This window comes from Ostrea edulis, chromosome 4 (genome assembly GCF_947568905.1).
Source record: "Ostrea edulis chromosome 4, xbOstEdul1.1, whole genome shotgun sequence".
NCBI classification, from domain to species: domain Eukaryota; kingdom Metazoa; phylum Mollusca; class Bivalvia; order Ostreida; family Ostreidae; genus Ostrea; species Ostrea edulis.
The window spans coordinates 72,889,722-72,905,921 of record NC_079167.1 but is presented as its reverse complement, the minus strand read 5'-3'; the positions used below and the strand labels follow the sequence as shown (position 1 = coordinate 72,905,921).

Genomic DNA, 16,200 nt, shown 5'->3' with positions numbered 1-16,200 from the left:
ATTTGCACCATTTGTGTATTCCAACATTTATTGGTTTTGTCTACGTCATCGGACTGTATCCATCAGTTTCCGGATGTACCGCTCAACCTGAACATTGATCGAGGGGCGGTAAGTTGTGGTTCGTGATTTGTGGATCCTCAGAAGTTCAGAGATGGCCCCAACAGCTTGCTTTCAAAGTTGTGACCATGGTCCGATAAATCCTGGAAAGGGCAATCGAACCAGGAGAAAAACTGGTCTACCTCAGTCGTAGCCGTCACGTTGGCTGTCAGAGAGAGGAATGACACACTTTCCAACCACTTGTTGAATGCTCTACCATGACCAGGACAAGCACGTTGTCATTTTCTATCATTGGAAATCGCGATGCACTCTCTCCGTGGAGCCTCATTTACTTAATCATCTCCAGCTCGGACATGGTGCTTTTTCTACTGCATGGCCTACAGGTGCTCACAAAGTTCTCCGGATCCTTAAAAACAATCTCTAAGGCGGGTTTTGGTTTCTCACTACTGATTTGAGACCGACATATTGTGCCATAACCTACGTTCTTCCCTCAGTTTCTTGGGGATCACCAGTAGCCGACTCTTCTACTTCCCTTCCCCACTTTTTTCTAGAGGACTAGATCCCCATTTACGAAAAAGGAATCCTTGTCCAGCCAAGAGACCCGTCATGTCATGAGACATAAAACCACTGGGAGGATCTATAACTGTATGAACAACAGTCATGTTGTTTAAGTTCCTAACCAATGAAAAGGTAAAGATAACGAACAGTGATCAATCTCATAACTCCTATAACGAATACAAAAGTAAGAACTAGGCATAGACAGGTCTCAGGATGGGGATCAAATACATGTACTTAGGAGGGTTAAGTATCCCCTGTCGACCGGTCACACCCACCGTGAGCACTATATCTTGATCAGGTACTAGTAAATGGAGTAATCCGAAGTTAAAATCAGTGTGTAAAGAACGGTGGAACAATTGGTTAAAACAGCCTTTGACCCAATGGCAGAATGTATTGGCAGACTAGATTGTTATAGCAACCATAGAAGTTGCGAAATGCTGACTTCAAACGAGACTATTGATACCTATGTAACTTCTTTGGCAGTAGCTTGCCTCGATCTCAAAACTGATCATACGCAGAACAAGCTCTTGTGTATCGAATCAGTTGAGAGACATAAACACCATATACAGGTTATAATGGAATATTGCTACATAATTATGGGAAGTTGACGATGGAGAAGCTGAAATCATCCCGTTTGTCATACAATTGAGTTGTCAGTTTGCCGTTAATGTCTACTTTCAATAAAATATCTAAGTATGAAGCAGAAGTGGACGACTCTGTGGTGTCTTTTATTTCGAGCTCACAGGGATATATCGAATCGACATATGAATGAAAGTTATTATTGTTAATAGACAAAACGTCGTCGATATATCTAAATGTCGAATTGAAGGCCAGAGCGAAAGAGTAATCCAGATTTTGTTAGAATAAGTCAATTGTCATTTGGGTGAAACCTGAAATCCCGCGGGGATCTGGGTTAGAATAGGTCCTCGGTACCCTTGCTTACTGTAAGAAGAAACTAAAAGGCCGTAAGCGCCGAGCTTAGGCCTAAATTTTGTAGACCTTCACTGGCAATGGTGAGGTCTCCATATGAGTGAAAGGTTCTCGAGAGGGACGTTAAACAATATACAATCAATCAATATCTACTCATTAAATAACCACTTACCAAATTTCAAATTCCCAAGTTGAAGCAAAGTGAAGAAACCTTGGGGGGAGGGAGGAGGTCGCAAAAATTCTTAATAAAGAGTCAGAAAACTAAGTTGTTACGGAAAGACAGACGGAATGGAAGCTGATGGTCTCCATTGCTTTCTCCGGTAAGGGACTAAAATTAGAAGCTTTGATCAACGAGCTCAAGATCGTTCTGCAAGATTTGGGAGAGGATCCTGACAATGGAACACAGCAAACAGTGGCCACTAATGTTAATGTACTAATATAACTGTTTTTGTATTAAAATTCCTGGGATTTATTGATGGATATTTGGAACATATAAATCTTTTGGAACGACCTCTTTGTTGCATAGTGAGCCGGTGCAACAATATGTGCACTGGAAATAAGACGTTGAGAAACGGTTTGGGTCATAGCCAGTACATTCTGTTCTGTCAGATGTGTTGTACCACCACTCTCGCTTGCACTCCTGCTCCGTAGCACACCTACAGATAGAGGAAAAGTGAAAAAAGGCTTTTTGTCAAATTGTAAAGTTATAATACCCAATTTGTTAAAAAAAGGAATTCATATAGAAAACACTGTAGCTCTTCTAAAAATACAATATTTAAGCATGTTTCTATTGTACTTCTATGCAAAACTTTGAACTATTGTGACCTCATGTTGACCCATTGGGCACATTTTCATCAAATGTTTACACTTGATAGGGATGTGTCCACACTAAATTGGAAAAATGTAGCTTTGTATACCTATATAGAGAATCCCCATTGTGGTCATATACTGACCCTTGGGGTGCCATACTGACGAACTGACCCAAATATGAATCTGCATTGTATGTTTCGATATGAAGTTATTATAAATTAGTGGTTCTGGAGAAGAATACGTTAAATTTTTTCACACCTTTTTTCAATAATTTCTTTTTGCTTCATGGAAGGGGACTTGATTTGTTATTCAAATCCCCTTTTATCCTGTGATATTTTGTATCAAAATTGGTTTATTTTAGTCATTTGGTTTAAGGAAGAAGATAAATAGGTCGAAAATACGATGTCGGACAAAAATAATTCAGGAAAGATCACTCGACATTCGCCTCAGGTGAGCTGAAAGATTTCAGTTTAAGCAACCTGATAGCATAGGAAAATGTCAGATATCAAACATGAGCCTATGATAATTAATTAAACAATATCAAACCTTCTCTGTAGTGTCCTGGAACCATCTTTGTTGTTAACCAAGACATTCATACAGAATTGTTTATCAGGACTGTCACATAGTAACGGCTTGTAAACCATTTCACATATATAAATAGGCATTCCGTTGCACTGGTAACAGGATTCTAAACAAAGAAAGGCGAAGATAATGAACAGTGATCAATCTCATAACTCCTATAAAGAATACAAAATAAAAAGTTAGGCAAACACGGACCCCTGGACACACCAGAGGTGGGAACAGGTGTCTAGTAGGAATAAGCATCCCTGCCGAAAGGTCACACCCGATAAGAGCCCTATGTCTTGATCAGGTAAACGTAACTGCAATAATGTAACCCTCTCCGGTTTTTTATTTGGCGGGGAGAGGGCTACAACTCATTAGGATCTCCGAAATGTTGCAAATGCGGGAGTGATTCACTCACGTAACATTTTCGATCATTCTAAACATTTGCTGACTTTCTTTACGTAAATAAAATGATATTCTATGTTTCTTAGTCAATATATAAATTTACAACCTGCAATTTACAATTTGTGAGGCTCTATTCTACCGTTTTCAACAATTACGATATATTCCAAATTCTCGGTTTATATTTGTGCGCCATGTTTGATGTATTGAAGTTTCAACTTCCGATTGTCAAGTTATTTGCATATGCCATATTAAGTATTATTTACATCAATGGACAAGTACGGAAAAAATCTCAAATCTTAAACTTAGTTTCAACTTAAGTCTGAGTTTTTATGACATTTTGCTCAAATTGCATTTCTCAAAACGATCTTAGTTAAATCTCAACTGAGTTAATCTTATTGCTCAGCTGAGTTTATTCCTCACGACACTAAGCGTCTAAAAACATAACTTCCGCACAGCTGTATATTTCGTAAACAAATCGTCTGCTTGTCTTCTGTCGCGAATAACATTGAGATGGAGCTGTCCGCCGACTTTCCCAAACCAAATTGGACGGAGAGAGAACGTGTGGCACTGGTGGAGCGATATAACAATAACGGAGCGGATCAAAGATCTTATTTTAATCAGATTTAACCGCATATTTTGTGCCTTACGAACTATCAACGTAGAATGACTCGGACGTATTGTGACGTCACAATACACTTCGTCTACCTTGACGTTAAAGAAGATGTTGCATGTCTCATGTTTTTAAAAGGTGTTGCATGAAAGATCGAAAAAATTAAGTTAATCAAATATATGATAAAACCAATTGAAACTTATGTGTTGATTCAAACATTTTGAAAAGAAGTTTAAAAGACATGTATTGACAAAATTTGACAAAATAATTCGAGTTTAAATCAAGCAATAAACGATTTTTATGATTTTTAGCGTTAAAATGGAGGGGTATCCCCGAATTTCAGAAAAACTGCCTCTGTGAAAGAAAATAAATTTAGCATGAATATGTTCTTCGAGTTTTCCGCTAAAAAACTGTCGCTTTGAAATTTTGTTTCACGGGGGCATTTTTTAGTAAAATACAAAAAATCGAAACGACTTCGCTGATATTATTTTCATCGTCACCTGTACGGTAATTTTCCTTAGTACTGTGTGGTTCAGTAGCTATTGTCGAATTTGATATGGAGGGATGAGTCCTTTTTTAAAACGACCGGGTTCGAATCCCTCACGAACACATTTTCTTTTTCCATATTACGTTTTCCATCTTGATTTTTTGTCTTAATTGAAACACATTTTTAGTTTTTATAAATGTTTCAGGTCAAATCTTTGTTTATTACAATGTGCCGAGTTTGAAATAAGCTTCCAACCTGGACACTGTTTAGTTTGTGAACAGGATTCGCTGTATACACGCCAAATACAGCATGCAATACCTGTGTTTTAATAGTCAAGGTTGCTAACGAGAATTTGTATCTTTTTGGTGTCTTTCACGAAAAACCGTTGTGAACTTTACAAAGCCTTGAAAGAAAAACTTTAAGGCCAAACAAGGTAAATAACCGTTAAACAGTTTGAGTGGAGAAGATGTTATGTATCATAGTAGCATATTGCTATGGTGAATTAATGTCTTCAGGTGCATGTACATATCATTTTCCTAAACTGTATTAATGTGTATTAAACTTCCCATATTTTGTTGTGGTCAGAGTCATGTACAGTTGCTAAATGTTGATTGTAGAAAATAATACATAAGAGTATAAGACCTTGGTAGTATAGAATATTAAATATTTGATACACTCGTAACATGTAACCGTATACATTTTTTCTGATAATCAGAAGAAAAAAACAACCCACAATTTAATTTTCACGATTTCAAAACTATTTATGTTTATACTAAATGTGTAATATATCGACACATAAAATGTAGTAGACTTACCCTTAGTACTGGGGAATCCTACAGGTATTTAAATGGCAAATACGCAATAAGAGTATAAATATGGATGAAGGTCAGTTCTACGTCACGAGTGCTGGCACCGAGCTCCGATTAGGGAAAATTCCCGCTTCGGTGCAACACCCTCTTTATGGAAAATGCACGAGGCTGCCCAAGGGATGAAATATGATAGGGAGATACGAGGGCGAGTCAATAAGTAACCAGCCTAACTTATTTCCGGTTGAGATCCACCTCTTCTTTTTCGATGTAATTGCCCTCTAGTGTGATGCACTTAGACCAATGGTGTTCAAGTGCCATCAACCCAGAACAGAAAAAGTCAGGGTCCTTTCCATTGACCCCTCCTCAACTGCCGTCACGACTTCTTCTTCAGACCGGAAATGACGCCCATGGATATCCTTTTCCAAGTTTGGGAATAGGAAGAAGTCGCTAGGAGCTAGGTCAGACGAATAGGCAGGATGTGGTATTAATTCATACCCGTTTCGCTCTATGTAGCATCCATTGCAACTTTGCAAGTGTGGACTCTCGCGTTGTCCTGTTGTAGCGAAACACCTTTAGAGAGTTTACCTTGACCTTTTTTCACGGATGGCGGTCCTCAGCTGGTCAAGAAAGTTTGCATAGTACACTCCAGTTATTGTACTTCTTTTGGGTAAAAAGCCCAACATAATAACACATTTTGCGCCCCAAAATACTGTGTCCATCACCTTGCCAGCAGACGGTTGCATCTTGAACTTCTTCGGCTCGGGGACCCAGGCCCTACCCACTGACGACTCTTGAGCTTTACATGCAAGTTCATTAACTTACCATGAAAAATATCAATAAAGATAAAAAAAAAAGTGATCATACTGAAAAAGACTTCAATTTTCAAATTTCATATCCAATGAATACCCCCCCTCCCCCGAAAACAACATTGCAAAAAGTTAAAATAATTTTTTCAAGAATTTCCCCCTAACATAGTCTTCTGAAATCGAATTTGTTTTTATTCGTAATTTAGTTCTAGACCTGGTATAATCCATGTATGTATCTATGTATTGCATCAAATTTTAAAGCGAACGAGTCCGGTGTGTATAAAAGGTGAATTTATGTGAAAATTCGTACATATACCGACATCCAGCGGATTAGTGTTGAACCATTTTAGGCCCATTGTTTTTTATCCTGTATATTAATGACTATCCACAAGCACTGAAACATTCTCATGTAAATATGTATGCAGATGATACTTCACAAGATGTAACAGATAAGTCAGTGGAAAATATTGAGTCAAAGATGTATGAAGATCTTCAGCGCAGTATAATGTGGATTAAGGAAAATAAATTAAGCTTAAACCTGTCTAAAACTCAATGTATGCTTATTGGATCGGCACAAAAATTATCAAAGTATCCAAAATTAAATTTAGTGATAAATAACCATGTCATAGAATGTGTTCAGGAGTCAAAATTACTTGGTATTATTATTGATGAAACTTTGTCCTGGAAAAGTCATATAGAATCACTTATGAACAAGATTTCCAAGAGAATTGGCATTTTAAGAAGAATAAGATATTTTATGTCAAACGATGCGCTGCTGAAGATTTTTAATACTATGATTTTTCCACATTTTACATATTGTTGTACTATATGGAGCAATCCAAGAAATGCTGAAAATGTGAATAAGCTTTTTATATTGCAAAAACGAGCTGCAAGGGTAATTCTTAACATCAGAAATTTTGAAACACCATCTAATGTCATGTTTACAGAACTTAACTGGTTGCCTCTATCAGATTACTTTGTCTATAGAAAAGTCATTTTAGTGTATAAAGTTTTACATGGTTTAATGCCAGATTATTTAAATGTTTTTAAATATGTATCAGAAGTCAGTCAGAGGCAAACTAGAAATTCTTATTAAAATATTTTGTATATACCCAGGGCAAAAACAGAATATTATAGAAGATCTTTCAGCATTTCAGGGAGCACAGTGTGGAATGCCTTGAGTCAAAACATAAGAAACTCAACGAGTGTTGCGTGTTTTAAGAGAAATTATCTTAGAGATTATCACCATACTTTTTAAGCTTCATTTTGTATTCTATTTATCTTACATTCATAATTATTTCTTAAGTTTATATGTATTCTACTTCTTTTAATCTGTGTTTATTTTACTAATATCTGTCTGTATGTATGTTATATGCAGGACCATATTGAAAACTAGCGTTATCGCTAAATATGTAATCCTGGTTAAATAAAGGTCTTATTATTATTATTATTATATAACCCGAAGAGATACAGCGGGAAAGGAAGATTGAAACAGAACCAATGAAAACTAAGGTGAAGTTTACTATCCATAGTATGAGAAATTAACAAATATGAAATAGCTAAAAGACTAATAGACAATTTATGCTTGAATGGAATTAAAAGGTCATCTCATTATTAATCTAAATATTAAGATACATGTATTTAGTTTATAAATCAACTGCTAGAAGTCCTCCCTATTTAGGATTGGATTGCTGCGGTCACTAAGCCTCGGTTACTTAAAAAATAATATATCAAACACACATAACTTGCTGACTTTTAAATAAGATCATGAATTGTCGTTGTTATATACATGTACGTTCCATACTCCCTGTTGCAAGCATACACATACACGGTGTTATGTATAAATGTACATGTAAATGTGCGTTAATGACGTTTTGAAACCGGAGGGGGGGGGTATAAAGTACATGTGTTCTTTCCATTCTCTACCCATAGGTGTAGCTGTTCGCTAACACATCTGTCAGTGCCGACATTTCAAAATGCTTGTAAAAAGCTTTGTAAATTCTTATACAAACGTTCAATTTATGATGCAGAATTTTAAGATAAAATTGTGTTACCGCTTGTAAACAAATTCCACAAATTTAGATTTTAATCACAATAAAGTATTTTCTTCCGAATTTTAGTGCTATCTTAGCTACATTAATCAATCTTCTTTTCCGTTTTCCGTTCCGCGTTTTAGCAACACCCATAATAATGAACCCAAGTCTCATCTACAGTCACCAGACGCAAAAACAAAATCATCTTTTGACCTAAAACGCTTCAACAAGGCGCTGCATACTGATGCTCTGGTTGCCATTTGCTCATCGCTAAGGGATTTGGGGACCCAACGGGCTGTTACATGTAGCTTGTGCATACCTAAACGATCAAACGCTACCATATGAAATGCCTAATGCCTGCGTTATTTCTTCCACCTGAATTCTTCTATCAGAGTATACCAGATCCCGAAATTTCTTACACATTTCTTCGTCGGTGGCATCCAGTGGGCGTCCAGACCTGGCTTCATTTTCTAAAGACGTTCTACCGCGTTTGAATTCCTCTACCCAGAATTTAACCTGAGCTTAAGATGATGCAGAAGACCAATAAACATCGGCTAACTCGCCATGCATTTCCTTGCCTGTTTTACTTTTTACATACAAGTACCGTGCCCAACTTTAGATGAAAAGCATGCCATTGCATCATTAGTCATGTTTGACATTCAATATCTTATTAAAGAATGACTTGATACGTGTGCAATTTTGTACCCAGGTATAAAACATGTATTGAAACAAGGCATGAAAATCGTGACCGTCTCGGTCGATCAAAAATTGGATAGGCTGGTTACTTATTGACTAGCCCTCGTATGATGTTTGAAAGGGAGATGTGCAAACTTTCGCCAGAGTTCGTTCGCTCACAAACCAATATACATGTACGTAAGTGACGTAATGAGGCCTCGACGGAGAGTTTGGGAGATATGAAGTTTTATCATCCCTGGTACGTGACTGTCCTGACCAATCAGATTACGCGTTGCATAGAATTCTCATACTGAGGTATAATAATATACATTTATTGCATGATAGTGAGGGAGATATGAAGATTTATTCACCCAAGAAAAATCATATTCCCCGAGGGCAACGCCCGAGGGGAATATGATTTTTCTTGGGTGAATAAATCTTCATATCTCCCGAACATTCATGCAATAAATTGTTTATTATACCGAAACAAAGCAAGACTACAAAATTGCATTTGAGATTGGAGTCCGCTCATCTATACATTGTACATGTATGTAGCTGAGATTGCCCTAACGGTAACACCGCGTCTCAACGAATTAGAAGGTACAAACAGCGAAATACAGTGATATGATAACCAGTTTTTGTTTTACCATTCTCCTTGAATGCTGATTTACTTGCTTGTTTTTGTATCAACCAAAATCAGGGGATTTAACTGTGTATCAGAGACCCGCATGTTTTGTGCCTTACGAATTATGGAAGTAGAATGACTCGGACTTATTGTGACGTCACAATACATTTCGTCGTCTTTGACGTTAAATTTGTGGAAATTTCACGAAGCTGCCCAAGCGGTAAATATGATAGGGAGATATGAAGTTTTGTTATCCCTGGCATGTGACCGTCTAGACCAATCAGATTACGCGTTGCATAGAATTCTCATACTGAGGTATAATAATATATAAATATTGCATGTATTTGAGGGCAACATTGAAAATTTTCACCCCGAGAAAACCATTGTCAACCGAGGCGTAGCCGAGGTTGACAATGGTTTCTCGAGGGGTGAAAATTTCAATGTTACCCTCAACTACATGCAATAATTGTTTTATTATACTGAATGTTATGTAAACTGGAAAGCAGAAAAACTTACGTCTGTTTACCTTTGATCAATCACTGTCGTGCGATATTTCGTATTTCGATGCGGGTACTCGTGTCTATTACAAACGCTCAAACGACGTCGTCTAGCAATCTACGGCGAACCGTACGCGCATAAATTTGACGCATGTGATAATTTTTTATAATATCACCCGTTGTCAAGTACTGTTACCCGTTGCTAGATACTATCACCCTGGGCCGCGTGTTTTCTGTTCTCAGAGGGTAACAATATGTTTTTTCAAATGCTTCTCGACCAATCAGATTCGAGTATTTTACATGAAAGTATAATAAATACTTTTAGCACAGACTTGACTCATTCAACCAATGAAATATAAGAATTATCTTAATACTGTAATCTATGTGAATCTCACGTGTAGCAGCTGTTGTGGTGTGTCTGGTTGTTGTCGAGGTGGGAGTGGTTGATGTGGGCGTGGTCGTAGTGGGCGTGATTGTTGTTTTATGTGTAGTTGTGGTCGAGCTTTTAGTGGAAGTGGTTGTTGTGGTAACAGCATTCGTCATGGTGGGTGTCTTCGATGTTGTAGACAAGCTCGAAACGTTTTGGGACATAGTAATTTTAGACGTCGGCTTGACTGTAAGATAATGAAATAAAAAGAATATTTGGTAAAAAAAAAAAAAAAAAAAAAAAAAAAATAACCTAGCTGTTCGAAGAACGGCATTCTTGCACTGATCCAAAGCTTTCAATGTTTGAACCTGTTTATCCTTAAACTCTAACACAGATCCAACTTATTTTTTTTGGGGGGATGGGTGCAATCCAGATCGCCCACAAACATGCTTATCCCACGTGTTTTCGGTGACATACAATATAACTCATTACTTCGTAGCATATATAAAATAAATCCCAATTTGCCCCATTTTTAATATTGTGTCTCACTACTTCGAAATCGTACTAAAATAAATTCGAGCAGTATTTATGCATTTACTTCCGAGTCTTTTTTTTCTAGCATACGACGGAAAAGGACATGGTGATCCGATTTACACCTTGCGAGCAAACGATATGTGATAGTTCTCTAAAGGGAAATAACTCGGACGCATCTCGAAACAGCAAACTGAGTAAAATTTGTTGTTTTAGAGTATATACATGTATATCGGGTACCTTAAGTTACACAATCTAAGTGTAACTTTCTTTGTTTGGAGTTTATCAGTTTGTTGGTAACTGACCTTGTATGCTGCAGGATTAACACTGCATAGACGGTAGTCAGTTCAATGTTGTTATGATTGTCCAAAATTTCTTGGTTTTTCTATGATGATCCATGCATGTTCCTGTGAGTTAGCTGTTAGACTACATATTGGTTACCTTAAGATACACAATCTATGTCTAACTTGCTTTGTTTGGAGTTTTACAATTCGTTGAGAATCTTGCACTGATAACTGACCTTGAATGCTGCAAGGATTAGCATTACATGGGCGGTAGACAGTTCCTTCATTTGCACAGCACCGGAAGCATGTGTTCGTTACTCGTTTTCTTTTGCCAATGATGTTACCATATTGCACTGGTGAGTGTGTGCTTCGCCCATCAAGACTACTCAAAGTATCACATGTCTGGAATAATACATGCGTACAAATATGTGAATAGAAGTCAATACCGAGGAGAAATTATTGTAAATGCAAAAAATAGAAAAAATTGGGAATTTACGTACCTACCCACAAATTCAAATTCTTCACAAGCAGTAGAATATGAGCTATCTTAAAGAATCTCCTAGCAGCATGTAACCAGCGCGCTAGACCATCTAGGCAAGTCTCATCTAGGCAAGACTTGCCTTGATGGGCAAGACTTGCCTAGATGGTCGAGCGGTCTAGCGCGCTGGTTACATGCTGCTAGGAGATTTGGTTCCGCAGGTCGTGAGTTCAACCCCGGGTAGGGGCGGAAGTGGGTATCCAAATAAAGTAGTCTTACAAAACAGGCCACCCCTGAAAACCGGACATCGGCCATTTTTTAAAGTACAATTGTTAACAAACAGGTGTAATTTACCCTTATTATACCGGCCACTTTTTGCAGACGAGAAATTTTTGGCTGGAGGGTGATCAAAATCGGCCAGGTGTGCAAATGGACTGACCAACCGGCCAGGTGGGAAATTATCGACCGTGAAAAACACAAGTGGTCTCTATAATTTCTATTGTTTACCTGTGCTGTCATGGGTGTTAAGTGACACTTGGCTAATCCAAGCGACCCTTCCAAATTCTGTACAAAATGTAAAAAACAGTTTGGAACATATTGAATGAAAACCGTATAAAACGCCATATTGTTGCTCCATACTATCGCATGGATATAAGTTAATAAAGAACAAACCCATGATTGTTAATGATAATTATTACAAGATATATTAATTTTCTTGCTTTCCATGGACTTAAAATTCCTAAGAAATATTCAAATTACAATTTCATATTTACTACTGACAGACAGTGTACTTTTCAAAAACGTCAATACAAATTTGTTAATGATATAAGCACATAAGCGATGAATGTAAACAGTTTTCATAGGTAAGAGGACTTCCAATAATAGGCCTCTGTGTTTTCTTTAAGTATCCTGTTATAGATTTTCAGTTTAAAATTAGATGATTTCAGCGAGAATTTATAATTACATGTACCTGTAGGTACAAACGGACTAATTTGATATCCGCGGATAATTGATCATAGATCACCAGAACAAAGTGTACAGTACCAACTTTGTGAATATTGAGATAAAATGTCTCTAAATGCTAAATTCTTGGAAAACCGGCCATCCCTCTAAAAGAAATAGTGGTATCAATTTTATCATGGTAAAAATTTAAACATAGGATGGCGACTTTCGAAAACGTTTAGATTTTGCTACTACAGAAAACCATGGACTACATGCCATAGAGGCAAATTAAGGCACTGCCCATTAACATTTCCTCTTCTTTATTTTTCAACTGCGGCCTTAGTGCCGGTCATATGTACTTGGTATAAACGTCCACAAAACAACTGCAGTGCAGAGGACGCAATTATTCTTGTCATGTGCCCCAAATTAGTTACAATATGGTTAAAATTCGAGGTTTTCTCTCAATGTACTGGACGGAAAGGCCAAGCGATATTCCGATTGCCTGTCAAAATGTTATTATTCTTAAATGACGAACTTTAGTTCCTAGGAAACTTAGATATTTCTACAATAGGCATTAGAATATGACGAAGAATAGGAAAACACATGAAAAATGTCCCCGGTCCTACTAAACAGAGTACGCTAGAGTACGTTAGAGTACTTTAGAGTACGCTGGTAAAATTTCATAATTTAATGCAATTTAACTGCTGTTTGTAGGTGTTCTTACTTTAGTTTAACCTCATAAATATATATCTGGAATATATTGTGTTTGTTTTCATTATATTTAGAAAATATTTTGAATTACAGTTTACCGTTTGATCCCAATCAAATTTAACTACATATGTATATAAAGTACCAGCGCATTTCACTAAATTTCCCAAGATTATGCCTTAATCTTATTTTTAAAGTATTAAGTCTTTTTTAGTCAACTGAACGGTGAATTCCATGAAAATAAATCATTCAGTGGTATTTAGATTAACATAAAAATGAAATGATTACATCTATGAAGATGATTTCTTTGGTGATTGTCGCTGTGGTTTTAAATCAACACTGGATGTGTTTTTAAAGGCCAGCAATTATTCAATTCTAAATAACTATCAATCATACGTAAAATTAATTACTGATGCAATATGTCACATCACTTAATTCTTTCTCCAAACAAAATAGTAATAATCGGGATCGTGATGCCATAAATCGTCAATAACTTTAATGTAACAGTTGTTTTCTGGTCAAAATATCGCTAAAAAGCAAATACTTTTGATAAATTTTGCAATATTATTTTATAATCATGTTTATTTAAGTGGTATACATACAAATAAACAATTAAATTGCATTAAATTATGAAATTTTACTAGCGTACTCTATAGTACTCTAACGTACTCTAGAGTACTCTGTTTAGTAGGACCCAAAATGTCCCTGACATGTAGGGCCAAATACGACCTCGGGTGATTACTATTTCCTAAAACTGACCTGTTTAGACACGCAGCCCGAACTGTAGACCAGGTAACCATCGTGATGAAAGCTTTGTGATGTAAAACAAATCTAGAAAGAATCAAGTCAAGAGTTCAATTCTTTAATCTTTTGACATAGTATTGAAATGCATATATTACATTTGGTGTTATATATTATTTTTTATTCTTATCAAATTTGCTTTTACTTTTGAATGTATGGCGTTTTAAATGTTGCAATACTTGTTATTTGCTATATTTATCGAATATTTTTAAGTTGAATCCTATAATTTCTTATTTGTGTTTCATAGTTTTTATTTTCATTTTTTATTGTGTTATTTCTTATATTTTTGTAATTTTGAAAAAAAATTCATATATTTTATTTGTATTGCATGATTTTTCATTTGCTTTCTATTTTTTATTCAGTTGTGTCGAATAATTTACTAATTGTACTCAAAGATTTTCTATTCATATCATAGCTTTCCATGTGCATTCTTTTAATTTTCTATTTCAATGCAATAATTTGTCATTTGTGTTGTATCCGAAGGATTCTTCAATTGCATTGTTACAAAGGATTTCATTGCTTATAAGTTTGTCATCCCGAGACAGGTCACGCCTTGTGGCTTGTTCACATACCGGTATTTTATCGTATACATTAGATAAATGAATACTATTCTGGGTTTCTAATAGCATTCTATTCTAGGTTTAGGTATTTTGTATATTTTTCAACTAATTCGATACGCTAGAGCTTATTCTGCATGATTAGTTTTTAAATCGAGCCAGGCTACTGACAAACAAGTTGACGGTGCAGGTGTTTCAACAATTGCGTTTAAAAGTCAGCACTTCGCAAATTCTAGGGTCATTATAACAATCTAGTTTACCAATACAACCTATCATCAGGTCAAATGTTGTCTGACGTGTTTCACACCGATTCTCAGGCCGTTTATTGGCACACTGATTTTGACTACGAATAACTCCGTTTACCTGATCACGATATTGGGCTCACGGCGGGTGTGACCGGTCGACAGGGGATGTTTACTCCTCCTAGGCACCTGATCCCACCTCTGGTATATATCCAGGGGTCCGTGTTTGCCAAACTGTCTATATTGTATTGTTTATAGGAGTTATGAGATTGATCACTGTTCGTTGTCTTCACCTTTCATTCAATATTTATAGATGTATTTAATAATCGATGATGATTTTGATTTTTTAGGATAATTCAACGCTACTCAAATAACAAAAACTTGAATGAGGTGAAAATTCCACGGACCACTAGAAGGGATGTAAGAGTACAATTTTGAATTTTCATAAATCAAATATCAATGTGGCAATTTGCTTAACTACTCTGTGTGGTATTGGCACAATGTGGTGCTCGACATCTCAGTGGTAGAGCGTTCGCTTCGTAACCGGGTGGTCATGAGTTCGAACCCCAGTCGCATTACATTGTAAGACGTAAACATAGATAGGTATTTAGGAGTGAGAATCACAGTTCTTTCGGATATGACCTTAAAAAACGGAGGTCCCATGTTGCGACAGACGTTTGTACGTTAATGAATCCTCACTGATATGGTCCTGAGTGCTAATCATATATGTAGGTCTAAATTTGTGGTACTTCACCTACAGCTGGTGACGTTTCAATATGAGTGAAAAATTCTCGAAGGACGTAAAACAAACAAACAAATAACCAATCCTTATAAGATACAATGTAAATAAAAAAATCATTGCATATAGACATTAATACAAAGGGAAAATTATTGTATAGAAACATGAAGTTAAACAATGCACATTGCAAATATAGAATATGAATTAAAATTATACAATGTAAATAAAAAAAAGTATGCAATACCAAGTGAAAATATAGAATGTAAATGAAAATCACTTACAGAACCATGGGAACAGTTATTCAATTCTATTGGAAAAGATCAATTATTGCAACGTTTGATACGCAGATTTATAGGTTAGAGTTACCTCTCCTTGCTGACAAATTCGGACGTTCTGTTGACAGGATGCAAAATCTTTCACGTGACTACATGTATGACATATATGGGGAACTGCTGAAACTGTATGATTCATACTTGTATAAATTCATATTGTATTCAAAATTGGTTGTAATCATTTAACAAAGTTTGAGGAATTTGGAATTATTTTAGAATCATATTTGAAACTAACGGCAAACTAAGAACTCAACTTTATGACAAACAGCTTTTCCATCGTCAACTTCTTACAGTTATGTAGCAATATTCCATTATCACCTACATATGCTATTTATATCTCTCAGCTGTTTCGA

General features: G+C 36.2%; 1 protein-coding gene across 2 annotated transcripts in view; it reads right to left on the bottom strand.

The window, feature by feature from the left end:
- Positions 1 to 1,990: 1,990 nt before the first annotated feature.
- The window catches only part of LOC125671572 (location of vulva defective 1-like), a 26,822-nt gene continuing 12,612 nt past the window's right edge, over positions 1,991 to 16,200 (bottom strand). For both annotated transcript variants that reach the window (XM_048907358.2, XM_048907359.2), the window contains exons 3-8: positions 15,882 to 15,973; positions 13,936 to 14,007; positions 11,285 to 11,450; positions 10,262 to 10,480; positions 2,902 to 3,043; positions 1,991 to 2,201 (exon numbers count right to left, since the gene is read on the bottom strand). In XM_048907358.2, coding sequence (XP_048763315.2) covers positions 2,015 to 2,201; positions 2,902 to 3,043; positions 10,262 to 10,480; positions 11,285 to 11,450; positions 13,936 to 14,007; positions 15,882 to 15,973 — 878 coding nt within the window. In that variant the 3' untranslated portion in view covers positions 1,991 to 2,014. The remainder of the gene's footprint in view (positions 2,202 to 2,901; positions 3,044 to 10,261; positions 10,481 to 11,284; positions 11,451 to 13,935; positions 14,008 to 15,881; positions 15,974 to 16,200) is intronic.